The sequence below is a fragment of the Engystomops pustulosus genome, chromosome 5, assembly GCF_040894005.1.
Source record: "Engystomops pustulosus chromosome 5, aEngPut4.maternal, whole genome shotgun sequence".
NCBI classification, from domain to species: domain Eukaryota; kingdom Metazoa; phylum Chordata; class Amphibia; order Anura; family Leptodactylidae; genus Engystomops; species Engystomops pustulosus.
The window spans coordinates 60,013,883-60,028,366 of NC_092415.1; the positions used below are offsets into that span (position 1 = coordinate 60,013,883).

The 14,484-nt window shown below is 44.9% G+C and overlaps 1 protein-coding gene across 5 annotated transcripts in view; it reads right to left on the reverse strand.

Annotated features, from left to right (window-relative positions):
• METTL4 (methyltransferase 4, N6-adenosine) overlaps positions 1 to 14,484 on the reverse strand; it is a 168,293-nt gene that overhangs the window by 42,191 nt on the left and 111,618 nt on the right. The window contains exons 8-9 of one of the 5 annotated variants that reach the window (XM_072152119.1): positions 5,377 to 5,444; positions 1,184 to 3,354 (exon numbers count right to left, since the gene is read on the reverse strand). The exons of 3 other annotated variants lie outside the window; for them this stretch is intronic. In XM_072152119.1, coding sequence (XP_072008220.1) covers positions 3,217 to 3,354; positions 5,377 to 5,444 — 206 coding nt within the window. In that variant the 3' untranslated portion in view covers positions 1,184 to 3,216. Of the gene's footprint in view, positions 1 to 1,183; positions 3,355 to 5,376; positions 5,445 to 14,484 lie in introns of those variants that run through there. One more of the 5 variants, XM_072152120.1, reaches the window with a different exon arrangement.

Below are 14,484 nucleotides of genomic sequence, written 5' to 3' on the forward strand. Positions count from 1 at the left end.
GTGTAGGGGGCCTGTTTGGTAGGGGTTTTGTAGGATCTAAACAGCATTGCAAGGACACTGGCCAAAGTAAAACAATGACAGGGATTTTACTTTAGATGCTGGCTGTGAGAGAAATAGACAGGCTACACCAATGAGCAGACCTCCCTTTCAGGCTGCATCCTGAAATCTTCCTAAAAATGCGTTTCACTTCCCAGCAGCTGAATCTCTGCTCAGTGACCTCCACCATTCTAACTGTGAAACACCGGGATGGCAGCATCATGTTGGGGGGTTGTTTTGCTGCAGGACTGGTGCACTTCACAACATAGATGTTATCATGAGGAAAGAACATTATGGGGCAGATTCACTTGCCCGGTCAATTCGCGATCCAGCGGCGCGTTCTCCGTGCTGGATTCGGGTCCGGCCGAGATTTATTAAGGCAGTTCCTTCGGAACGCACTGGAATACACCGAGCCGGGCTGAGCGAAGGTAAGTGCAAGCTCCGCAAGACATTTTTTGTTTTAAATGCAGCGGTTTTTCTGAATCCGTCGGGTTTTCGTTCGTCCACGCCCCCCGATTTCCGCCGCGTGCATGCCAGCACCGATGCGCCAAAATCCAATCGTGTGCGCCAAAATCCCGGGGCAATACAGGGAAAATCGGAAATATTCGGGTAACACGTCGGGAAAACGCGAATCGGACCCTTAGTAAATGACCCCCTATGTGACAATACTGAAGCATTATCTCAAGATATCAGCCAGAAAGCTAAAGCTTGGGCACAAATGGATTTTGACTTGAACCATACTGCCCAACTGGTTCCAAAGTGGCTTACAGATAACAAAGTCAATGTTTTGGAGTGGCCGCCATAAAGCCCTGATCTCAATCCTATTGAAAATTTATGGGCAAAGCTGAAAAGGCTGGTGTGAGCCTACAAACATGGTTCGGTACCAGTTTTGTCAGGAGGAATGGGCCCAAGTTCCTACCTAATTCCTAACTATTGTGAGAAGCATGTGGAAGGATATCCAATATGCCTGACCCAAGTCATACAGTTTAAAGGAAACCTACCATGGGAAATCTACTTTCTGAAAGATTCCCCATGGTAGATTCACCCTCCCTTCAGCAGCTGCATCCTGTTTTCCCTCATTTTGTGATGCAGATGCTGCAGAAATAAACCTTAATCCTTGTATATACAAATTTACTTCAGAGGCTACTGGGGGTGTGGAGTAGCCTCAGACAGCTCAGTAGCTCCGATTGGTCTATCGGCAACACGTGTGTCAGGCAGGTGCAACTGCACTTCGCACAGAGCTGGCGTTGTGCCAAAGACATGGACTCGACGAGCGGCTACGTGGGTATGCAGGGGCTTCGCCCCCAGAGCTGCCTCAGGCTTCTCCATGGCCCCAGTAGCCGCCTAAAAAAAATTGCATATACTGTACAGGGATTGAAGTTTATTTCTGCAGCAGCTGCATCCCAGAATTAGGGAAAAACGGGAGGGGGAATTCAGCATGGGGAACCTTTCAGAAAGTAGATTTCCCATGGTGAATTTCCTTTCAGGGCAGGTATACCAAATACTAATGAAATGTATGTAAATTTTTGACTTTGCAGAAAGTAATAAAAATATCCTTAAAAATGTATCTCTCGCTATTCTGGTATTTGGCAAAAAAATAAAATGGGTCTTTTCTGATTGATTTCATGTCAGATGGTAAGAAAAACATCCATATGCGTCTTCTTATATGTATATGTAAACTTCTGAATTCAAATGTATTTACTTAGTTCATTGCTGATGGTGATGAGTTCAATGCTTATTTTACCTACCTGTTGTAACTTAACAGGTCTTAATATGTTGTGTTAAAACAAAGTGAACAAAAGTTGCAATGTTTTTAAAGAAAACCACCATTGTGGCCTGACATCTATATATACCTTGCCAGCAACATTTTAAATTTATGTATACTAAGTAATAAGAACTCCCATTCTCTAACGCTTTGAAACAGAATCTGGATGGATGCATACTGTGTCTGACATTCAGCTGAAAATGATATTTGGGATAAAATATTGTAAGGAAAACCTTGCCTGCCAGCTGCTGTCAGCTCTACTTTTTAAATCATATATTTTTCAAAGAGCATCTATCTGACTGCCAGTGTAGGTTGCTCTTCTACAAACTAATTGAATGTATAAAAAAATGTTAATATTATTTCTAATTCCCCTGAGTCACAGGATCCTTAATGGAAAAGTGTAACTTTCTACATATTTGCATGTAATAAAACATTGTTCTCCAATCGGAGTATTCAGGGCCTTCCACATTATCCAAAGGCATACGTCATGTTCACATTATGATAGTCAATCATCATTGTCAAGACTTTCCAAGAGGTTTGTGTGGAGAGTAAGCAGACACCTATACTATGAAATGATCCTTTGGTGTTCCTATATTCACGTTTTATAGGGAAGTGCGAAGTTAACTAATTGGTGTGAACGGGCATCCAAAAGTACATTGAAAAGCTTTTGGGCAATCAACCTCACCTGCTAAATCAGTAGATCCTCCAGCAACAGAGGATGTGTAGTGATAGATCTGTCCAATTGAAGATGCATAGGGAACCTTATTGTAAGTCATTTCTTTAAATTGCCATAACTCTTTACAATCAAGAATTGGCTACTTTATGACATAACCTTGATATATAGGGATTGTTGGGTTTGGCAGAGCCTTATATCTTATTTTAAAGTTTTTATATTGCACATATTATAAACCGTATATGCCAAGGTACCTAATTTTAACACAAAAACCTGGGAAAACTTATTGACTCTAGTATAAGCCGAGGGTGGGAAATGCATGAGTGACAGCATCCCAGTATATAGCCTGCCACCCTTTGCAGTATATAGCCAGCCCATGCCCCCGAGTATAAAGCCTGCCAGCACTTGCCCCCCTAGTATATAGCCTACCAGCCACTGCAGTATATAGCCAGCCCCCTGTAGTGAATAGCCAGCTCCTCCTGTAGCCTGCCAGCCCCCTGTAGTGTATAGTTTGCAGGCCCCTCTAGTATATAGCCTGCCAGCTCCTGTAGTGTATAGCTTGCTAACCCTTGTAGTATATATGGCCTGCCAGCCCCTGCCCCGAGTATGCCAAGCTTTTAATTAAAAAAATGAACACTGTTCTCAGTTTTCCGACACCCCCTGTAGGTCCTCTTCTTGCTTCACATCCTCTTCGGGTCCTTTGGTCTTCTTCGGTTTGTTTGGCTATTTCGGGTCTTCACGCTCAGTCGGCAGGCAGACACAATGATGTCAGCCACATCCTGATGGCATTGTTTGCGAGCCCCCGACATTGCGAGGGGACCCGAAGAGGAGCGGATTGACAAGAAGGATCTGAAGACCACCGGAGCATCTGAACCGGAACCTACGGAGAAGGGAGGGGGGGCAAAGTATAGTGTTTTTTTTAATAGACTCAAGTAAATATTGTGCTGAAAAACTTGGCTTATACTCGAGTATATACATTGTTATTTATTTTATCTTTAATTTTATGTGAAATGTGTTTCTTTTACGTATTGGACTTGCAGCATAACAATTTCCCATCTTTGGGATTAATAAAGTTAATGATAATATTACGAAAACCCACTTTACGATTAAACCATGATATATAGGGATTTTGTTGAGGTTGGTGAAGCTTTGTATCTTATTTACAGTTTTTATATTGTACATATTATATACATTGTATATTTAACAGTAATTTTATGTGAACTATGTGGTGGTGGTTGTTTGTTTTATGTATTGTAACTACAGCATATCAATTTCCCATCTTTGGGATAAATTAAGTTAATCTAATCTAATATTAGATTGATAAATAGTAGAGAAATCATGGGGTCATCTGGGATCCCGAAATAAATTTTAACAAACAAATCTTTCCTGAAAGCCCTCACTAGAGTCAGGATCACATAATTTGCTCACTCATTTCAGACAGATATCTCTAATGCCTTGCTGGAACCTACAAAAGCCTAAGCATGATCATTTAAATCCTACACAAGGTATAAAACAGACATTCTTTCACCTGGACTACAACTGCTTTGGTGTAGGTAAGGCCACAGACCGCACAAGAAAGGTAACAAAGATGTAATGGGCAGGGGGTCAATAACGTACAACAAGCAGCTACCAGGTAGTTGTGTTGTCTGTAGAACTACAAAAGAATATAGGCCGCTTCATACATGAACATCATTATCTATTTGCATTGCAAGGTTGTATTGAAGATTTTTAACATTCAAGAACAATGCTATCTGGTTGTTGTTTCTAATTGCTAGGGTTATACCAGTGCACTATTTGAAGTCTGTCCCAGGGCATTTGATACAGAGGTTTCCATCGGTTTCAGATTCAGAGAACAATGTCTCCTGCCATGCCAAGACTAGAATTTAATTCTGCTTGCTTCTACTAGTCGTAATGTTTTATAAGGACAATATGTGATTTGTATGTAAGCAACAAGTGTTCTGTGACTGGACAAAAATAGCAGCAGTGATGTATAATGTTCATTTATTTAAATGTGTCTTGCCAATTAAAGCTAATCAATACAAAATCAATATAGAATTTGCACATGAAGAATACAAATATTAGCCATTCGGGATTTGTCAGAGCACTTTACATGTTTGATATACATATTTGTTACATAAGTCTATTTCCATTCCCTTCTTACAGTAAACAAATGCATTGTGGGACACACATCCTGGGTTTTGTTGTGACCATGTTCCCAAGCCACTTTTATGTAATTGAGTATAGGAGGTGTAGATAACTTGTATCTCTATAGCTATATCTCTTGTATAAGACAGTAACTCTAAAGCCCAAATAAAGGCAAATAGATTTTCGGGAGAAAATATCCCGATCTGTGATTATCTGCAGTACTCTGACATGATGTCCATACTATTCAGAATGTGTGGCCATCTAGTGTTTGGGATGTGGCTGCAGCATGTCAAGCTTATTTTATTTAATATGTATAAACACATTTTAGCATAAATTAGAATAAAATAGTAAGCATTATTGAAAGCTAATAGTAAATTATAATGCTTCAAGTAGGGACATGTGAATCTGAATGCATTATCAGATATTTAGTTGCACTTGCCCATTACCTGTAAGTTTCAGAATAAACTCAAAACTCAAAAACCCTTATACCATATATTAAATGGATTGTCTCACAAATGACAATTATAAGTTTCTGATACAGGAAAGCTATCCACTTGGACCCTCAATAATCAAAAGAAATAAGGTCCTTGAATGGCCCATATGACAAGCCACAAGTGTCTATGAGTGAACTCCATAATTATAACACCCCTTTACTGTATAACATGTTGCCCACAGTTAGAAAAGAATGTTCCAAAAAGTCAAGTTCACTTTAAAGGAAACCTACCATTTGATTTGATGCATTATGAAGCAAACATACCTTGAGACTGCTGTAGCTAAACTGATGCAGAATCATATCTTGGTTAATCCCTGAGCTGAGTGGTTTTGCTGAAAAAACAATTATAACATTCAGGACCTTGGGAAAGCTGGGTCAGGCTGGCTGACAAAAACACATTACACACGATAGCTTGTAATTACAAATGGAAGTTAGTCAAGACATGACTTATCAACCTGAGCTGGATCACTCATACACAGCAGCTGCGGGATGGTACAGCAATTGATTATTCTGTCTGGCAGGGAGAACAGTGATTGCATCATTCTCTCCTGCAGAGAAAAACTCACGTGCTAGGAGAAGCGCTGAACCAGGCACTGAAGGAGCCACAGAAGCGTCAGAGCTTCATTATCATAATGTTTTATCAGTAAAACCACTCACCACAGGGATTAACCAAGATATGATCCTGTATCAGTGTAGCTGCAGCATTCTCGAGGTATGTTTGCTTTATAATGCATCAAATGGTAGGTCTCCTTTAAAGAGGACCCGGAAGGGTGATTTGGGACACTAAACCACCCATCAAAGATTGGGCAAAACTGCTCCTTAGTACACAAACCCCTAGACATAAAGAGATACAGGTATTCTTTGAAATAAGTAAAGTCCCAGGGGTTTGTGTACTGAGGAGCGGTTTACCCCTACCCTTGGGAAACCGCTCTGTCATTAGCAGGGTTTTTTTAAAAGAAAACCCTCCCATCTCAATCTTCCCCCTGCACTACGTTTGAGGCTGCCAGGCGCATGCACAGATCAAAGTGGAGAGCCATCCAGTACCCTTGTTCTGCCCATGTCCCCAAAAACAAGCTGAGAATCGCTGCAAGAATTGCCTGCCGCGGTCGGCAAGCGGTGGTGTGAATGGGCGGGACGGTTGCTATGTTCTATGGAGGCGGGAGGAGGGAGATGGGAGGGTTTTTCTTTTTTTTAAACCTGTTAATGACCGAGGGGTTTCCCGAGAGTGAGGGGGAAACCGCTCCTCAGTACACAAACCCCTGTGACTTGGGACATCAAGAGGCACAGGTATTCTTTGATATACATTATCTTTACAACTAAAAAAGGCAGAGTATTTATTTAAAAAAAAAAACGGTTTTGTCCCTATGGGGACATGGGAGAGGATAAAAAAGGGGTCCTGGTGACAGGTTCCCTTTAAGGACCTGTGGAGGTTTAGTGCCTCAAATCACCCTGACAGGTCCTCTTTAAAGATGCAGAAATAAGAAAAATACTGTAATAATCTGTGGTCTGAAGTCATCACTATTATGACATATTTTCCATGCAGAATTTATGCATTAAATAACTGAAGTTTCTAAGTAGAATTCTACAATTGCATTGAACAATGGAGTGGAGTTTCTGCACTGTGCATTTTGTTTAGCCTTGGGTTTGCAAATGTTACATTGGCTAAGGTGACCGTCAAATGTAAACTACATCACAGAATAGTCTGTACTGTTTTTTGATTTGCCTTGTTGTGTTCCGTGCGGCAATAAGCCGTCATATATCCTCTCTAAAAACTCCTTTGTGTTTAATTCTCATTGCTAGTAATGACCATCATTCAGATTTGCTCTCCTTTATTCTAAAGGAGAATATTTTGGAAGAGAAAGCCATTCCTGCAATGAAATAAATCTGAAGTTAAAGAATTAGCAAGATTTCAGACCTAAAGGTTTAATGGAGACAATTGTTGAAAGGTCATGCTGCCTTTTAATTAAGCGAATTATGTTCCTAAAAAAAGATATAACAATAAATACAATATATGTGTGAATATAGCATCACAGATTGAAAACAAAATACATGGGCTTATTACACGGATATTGTGATATTGCTGCATTAAGCTCACATATTGTAATTGCGTAATTTGTGTTTAGACACTTGCAAAAACTGATATGCCACATTTTTGCCTTAATTTAAAAGTACTATTAGGATTACATTAAAGACTCCTAAGTAGAGATAAGCGAACATACTCGTCCGAGCTTGATGCTCGTTCGAGCATTAGCGTACTCGAAACTGCTCGTTGCTCGGACGAATACTTCGCCCGCTCGAGAAAATGGCAGCTCCCGCCGTTTTGCTTTTTGGCGGCCAGAAACAGAGCCAATCACAAGCCAGGAGACTCTGCACTCCACCCAGCATGACGTGGTACCCTTACACGTCATAGCAGTGGTTGGCTGGCCAGATCAGGTGACCCTGGGATAGACTAGCCGCTGCCCGCGCTGCTCGGATCATTCTGTGTCTGGATGCCGCTAGGGAGAGAGCTGCTGCTGGTCAGGGAAAGCGTTAGAGTGTTCTATTAGCTTACTGTTAGGCAGGAGTGATTCTACAAGAACCCAACAGCCCTTCTTAGGGCTACAATAACGTTATACTTTTTTTTTTTTTTATTTGCAGTACCATATTGTGAGGAATTTGCAGGGGGACTTGCTACCGTTGTGTTTAGCTCTTAGTGACACACATATCCACCTCAAACACCAAAGTGGGAAAATTTATTAGGGGTTTGATTTCAATTAGGCACAGTCTGCCATTTACTATTTATTTTACGTTTATTTTTTCATAACTCAGCGTCATCTCATCTGGCATAGCAGTGTGCTTTCATACTTGGCTAGAAAATAGCCATAGGAGAATCCAAACGGCTTACTTACGCCTACAATAGCGTTATATATATTTTATTTCTGGTTGATCTGCTGGTGGCTGTCCTTGCTGCAGTGCATCTACTAGCAAATTGTGAGGAATTTGTAGTGAGACTTGCGACCGCTGTGTTTAGCGCTTAGTGACGCACATATCCATCGCAAAGACCGAAGTGGGAAAATTTATTAGGGGTTGGATTTCAATTAGGCACAGTCTGCCAGTTTCTTTTTATTTTACGTTTATTTTTTCATAACTCAGCGTCATCTCATCAGTGTGCTTTCATACTTGGCTAGAAAATAGCCAAAGGAGAATCCAAACGGCTTACTTACGCCTACAATAGCGTTATATATATTTTATTTCTGGTTGATCTGCTGGTGGCTGTCCTTGCTGCAGTGCATATACTAACCAATTGTGAGGAATTTGTAGTGAGACTTGCGACCGCTGTGTTTAGCGCTTAGTGACGCACATATCCATCGCAAAGACCGAAGTGGGAAAATTTATTAGGGGTTGGATTTCAATTAGGCACAGTCTGCCAGTTTCTTTTTATTTTACGTTTATTTTTTCATAACTCAGCGTCATCTCATCAGTGTGCTTTCATACTTGGCTAGAAAATAGCCAAAGGAGAATCCAAACGGCTTACTTACGCCTACAATAGCGTTATATATATTTTATTTCTGGTTGATCTGCTGGTGGCTGTCCTTGCTGCAGTGCATCTACTACCAAATTGTGAGGAATTTGTAGTGAGACTTGCGACCGCTGTGTTTAGCGCTTAGTGACGCACATATCCATCGCAAAGACCGAAGTGGGAAAATTTATTAGGGGTTGGATTTCAATTAGGCACAGTCTGCCATTTCCTTTTTATTTTATGTTTATTTTTTCATAACTCAGCGTCATCTCATCTGGCATAGCAGTGTGCTTTCATACTTGGCTAGAAAATAGCCATAGCAATAGGATAGCATCGTTTGGTTTTAAAAACTAAAAAACACAAAAAAAAAAAAAAAAACACAAAAAAACACAAAAAAAAGTTAAAAAAAAATTAAAGTTATAACTTTCATTTTCAAAATGTTTAACCCGAGGGCTAGGGGAAGAGGACGAGGGCGGGGACGTGGGCGTCCAACTACTGCAGGGGTCAGAGGCCGTGGTCCTGGGCGGGGTAAGACACCACCTGCTGATGAGGGAGCAGGGGAACGCCGCAGAGCTACACTCCCTAGGTTCATGTCTGAAGTTACTGGGACTCGTGGTAGAGCACTGTTGAGGCCAGAACAGTGCGAACAGGTGATGTCGTGGATTGCCGACAATGCTTCGAGCAATTTGTCCACCAGTCAGTCTTTCACGCAGTCCACCCATGTCACCGAAATCGGCACTCCTCCAGCTCCTGCACCTCAGCCTCCTCTCCCCCAGTCTGCCCCCCCCCCATGAAAATTTGGCATTTGAACCGGCATACTCTGAGGAACTGTTTTCTGGACCCTTCCCACAGTCACAAACCACTTGTCCGGTTGCTGCTGAGCAATTTTCAGATGCCCAGGTTTTCCACCAGTCGCAGTCTGTGGGTGATGATGACCTTCTTGACGTAGTGGAAGAAGTGTGTAAAGAGGTGTCCGACGATGAGGAGACACGGTTGTCAGACAGTGGTGAAGTTGTTGTCAGGGCAGGAAGTCCGAGGGGGGAGCAGACTGAGGGATCGGAGGATGATGAGGTGACAGACCCAAGCTGGGTTGAGAGGCCGGGTGAACACAGTGCTTCTGAGACGGAGGAGAGTCCTCGACCAGAACAGGTTGGAAGAGGCAGTGGTGGGGCCAGACGGAGAGGCAGGGCCAGAGCAGGTGCATCAGCGCCAAATGTGTCACGTAGTGAAGCTCCCGTGGCGAGGGCTCCCGCGGCGAGGGCTAGATTTTCAGAAGTCTGGAGGTTCTTTAAGGAAACACCGGATGACCGACGGACTGTGGTGTGCAACCTTTGCCAAACCAGGATCAGCAGGGGTTCCACCACTACTAGCTTAACTACCACCAGTATGCGCAGGCATATGAATGCTAAACACCCCACTCAGTGGCACCAAGCCCGTTCACCTCCGGCCGTGCACACCACTGCTCCTTCCCCTGTGTCAGCTGATAGTCAGCCCCCTGCCCAGGACCCTGGCACAAAAACCCCATCGTCGCCTCCACGATCCTCCACAGCATCCACCAGCGTTCAGCTCTCCATACCCCAGACGCTGGAGCGGAAACGGAAATATAGTGCAACCCACCCGCACGCCCAAGCCCTTAATGTCCACATCTCCAGATTGCTTAGCCTGGAGATGCTGCCCTATAGGCTAGTAGAGACCGAGGCCTTTCGCAACCTCCTGGCTGCGGCCGCCCCTCGGTATTCGGTCCCCAGCCGCCACTACTTTTCCCGATGTGCCGTCCCAGCCCTGCACCAGCACGTGTCAGACAACATCATCCGTGCCCTGACCAACGCCGTTTCTGACAAGGTCCTTCTGACCACGGACACGTGGACGAGTGCTGCCGGGCAGGGCCACTATATATATCGCTGACGGCACATTGGGTTAACTTGGTGGAGGCTGGGACCGAGTCTGACCCTGCGGCTGGTCATATACTGCCGACGCCGAGGATTGCGGGGCCTACCTCGGTCCAGGTCTTTCAGGCCTACTATGCCTCCTCCTCCTCCCACCCCTCCTCCATCTCCTCCTCCGAACTACCATCCGTGGGCATGGCGCCATCAGTCGCTAGCTCTAGGCACAGCAGCAGTGCCGTCGCTAAGCGACAGCAGGCGGTGCTCAAACTGCTGAGCCTAGGCGATAAAAGGCACACCGCCCAAGAACTATTACAGGGCATCACGGCGCAGACTGATCTGTGGCTGGCACCGCTGAACCTGAAGCCAGGCATGGTTGTGTGTGACAACGGCCGTAACCTGGTGGCGGCTCTGCAACTCGGCAGACTGACACATGTGCCATGCCTGGCCCATGTGTTAAATCTGATAGTTCAGCGTTTCCTCAAGACATACCCCAATCTGTCTGATTTGCTCACGAAGGTGCGCCGCATCTGTGCGCATTTCAGGAAGTCCAGCACAGATGCTGCCACTCTCAGGGCAGCGCCGCCTCCACCTGCCCGCTCACCGACTGTTGTGCGACGTGCCCACGAGGTGGAATTCAACATTAACCATGTTATCCAGAGTTTACCAGCAGCGCAGAGCAATTGTAGACTGCCTGATGTCAACTTCCACCAGAACTGGTAGTCAGGTCAGTCAGCTTCCTCAAGTCTACAATGAGGAGTGGACGTGGATGTCTGATATCTGTCAGGTGCTGAGTAACTTCGAGGAGTCAACACAGATGGTCAGTGGCGATGCCGCCATCATCAGCCTCACCATCCCGCTGCTTGGCCTGTTGAAAAACTCTCTGATCAGCATGAAGTCGGAAGCTTTGCGCTCGTCACAAGAGACGGGGGAAGAAGATTCCCTTGTTGATAGCCAAAGCACCCTTAGGTCTGTTTCTCAGCGCATATCGGAGGAGGTGGAGGTGGATGAGGAGGAAGAGGAGGAGAATGTTGGCGAGACACAAGAGGGGACCATTGTTGAGTCCTTCACTGTTCAGCGTGTATGGGCAGAAGAAGAGGAGTTGGAGGAGGAGGATATGGACAGTGAGGGGAGTGAATTCTTACGCGTTGGTACTCTGGCACATATGGCAGATTTCATGCTAGGCTGCCTATCCCGTGACCCTCGCGTTCAAAGAATTTATTCCAGCACCGATTACTGGGTATTCACTCTCCTGGACCCACGGTACAAGCAAAATCTTTCCACTCTCATCCCTGGAGAGGAAAGGAGTGTGAGAATGCATGAATACCAGCAGGCCCTGGTGCACAAGCTGAAACACTATTTCCCTTCTGACAGCGCTAGCGGCAGAGTGCGTAGTTCTGCGGGACAAGTAGCGAGGGAGAGTAGGCGAGCAGGCAGCTTGTCCAGCACTGGCAAGGGTACGCTTTACAAGGCTTTTGCCAGCTTTATGTCACCCCAGCAAGACACTGTCACCTGTCCCCAGTCTCGGCAGAGTAGGGCTGATCTTTACAGAAAGATGGTGAGGGAGTACGTAGCTGACCATACCATCGTCCTAAATGATCACACAGCTCCCTACAACTACTGGGTTTCAAAGCTGGACATGTGGCACGAACTGGCGCTGTACGCCTTGGAGGTTCTTGCCTGCCCTGCCGCTAGCGTCTTGTCCGAGCGGGTTTTCAGTGCAGCTGGTGGCATCATCACCGATAAGCGTACACGCCTGTCGACTGACAGCGCTGACAGGCTGACGCTTATTAAGATGAATAAAGCCTGGATTTCTCATAATTTCCAATCTCCACCAGGTGAAGGAAGCTCAACCTGAATAATTTATGCACTCCTCCTCCTCCTCATTTTCCTCCTTCTCCTCCTCTTTGTACACTAAAGCAGAGGAAACTATTTTTTGACAGGGCCCACTGGCTCTAGCTATAGTACTTTATGCATTTAATTTTTCTGGAGGGCCACCTACCCGGTCCTCTGTTTTAAACAATTTTTGGGAGTGCCACATACAGGCACTCAATCTATTCAATTTTTCTGGAGGGCCACCTACCTGCTCCTCTGGTTTGAAAACTTTTTTGGACTGCCACATACAGGCACTCAATCTATTTCATTTTTCTGGAGGGCCACCTACATGCTCCTCTGGTTTGAAAACTTTTTTGGACTGCCACATACAGGCACTCAATCTATTCCATTTTTCTGGAGGGCCACCTACCTGCTCCTCTGGTTTGAAAACTTTTTTGGACTGCCACATACAGGCACTCAATATATTTCATTTTTCTGGAGGGCCACCTACCTGCTCCTCTGGTTTGAAAACTTTTTTGGACTGCCACATACAGGCACTCAATCTATTCCATTTTTCTGGAGGGCCACCTACCTGCTCCTCTGGTTTGAAAACTTTTTTGGACTGCCACATACAGGCACTCAATATATTTCATTTTTCTGGAGGGCCACCTACCTGCTCCTCTGGTTTGAAAACTTTTTTGGACTGCCACATACAGGCACTCAATCTATTCCATTTTTCTGGAGGGCCACCTACCTGCTCCTCTGGTTTGAAAACTTTTTTGGACTGCCACATACAGGCACTCAATCTATTTCATTTTTCTGGAGGGCCACCTACCTGCTCCTCTGGTTTGAAAACTTTTTTGGACTGCCACATACAGGCACTCAATCTATTTCATTTTTCTGGAGGGCCACCTACCTGCTCCTCTGGTTTGAAAACTTTTTTGGACTGCCACATACAGGCACTATCCAAATTAAATTGTCTCCATAGCAGCCTCCACACGTTGTCTCCATTGCTACCTCCAAAAGTCGTCCATATAGCTGCCTCCATACATCGTCCCCTTATCAAACGAGGTGTGTCCGGCAGAAATTTGGGTTGTTTTCATGGATTCCACATCAAAGTTGTTAACTTTGTCGCCACCCTGCTGTGTTATCCACAAAATATACTGGCAAACTTTTACCATTTAGGGATATTATTTCAGCGCTTCTTGGGCATCTGTTTACATTCCCCTCACCCGCCATATCTCAAACTTATAAGAACGCTACTACACTTAACTTGGTGCAGGCTGGGACCGAGTCTGACCCTGGGGCTGGTCATATACTGCCGACGCAGAGGATTGCGGGGCCTACCTCGGTCCAGGTCTCAAAGGCCTACTATACCTCCTCCTCCTCCCACCCCTCCTCCACCTCCTCCGAATTACCATCCGTGGCCATGGCGCCATCAGTCGGTAGCTCTAGGCACAGCAGCAGTGCCGTCGCTAAGCGACAGCAGGCGGTGCTCAAACTGCTGAGCCTAGGCGATAAAAGGCACACCGCCCAAGAGCTATTACAGGGCATTCCACATCAAACTTGTTAACTTTGTCTCCACCCTGCTGTGTAATCCACAAAATATACTGGCAAACTTTTATCATTTACCGATATTATTTCAGCGCTTCTTGCGCATCTGTTTACATTCCCCTCACCCGCCATATCCCAAACTTATAAGAACGCTACTACACTTGATCTTATACAAAAGGTTCTTAGAAGTGCTGTTTGGGGAGTAGCCTAGAGACAGGGGCTTGGATTGGCAAAAGCTCGCCTGGCAGCGGAGCGCCAGCTCCATGCCAAGATCCAACTAACATAGTTTTAACTGCAGAACCTTTAATCTACTACTAGTTCACTGCCTCCATACATGGTCCCCTTATCAAACGAGCTGTGTCAGGCAGAATTTTGGGTTGTTTTCATGGCTTCCATGTTAACTTTGTCGCCACCCTGCTGTGTAATCCACAAAATATACTGGCAAACTTTTATCATGTACCGATATTATTTGAGCGCTTCTTGCTCACCTCCTTTGGTTCCTCTCTGCCACCCATTGGTTTGAAGCCTGAGTCCATTTAGGGTATGTCGCCATGCCACTCTCTAGCCTGCCGCTGCTGCCACTGCCTCTGCATGCCGTCCCCTATAGTGTCAGGGTCAATT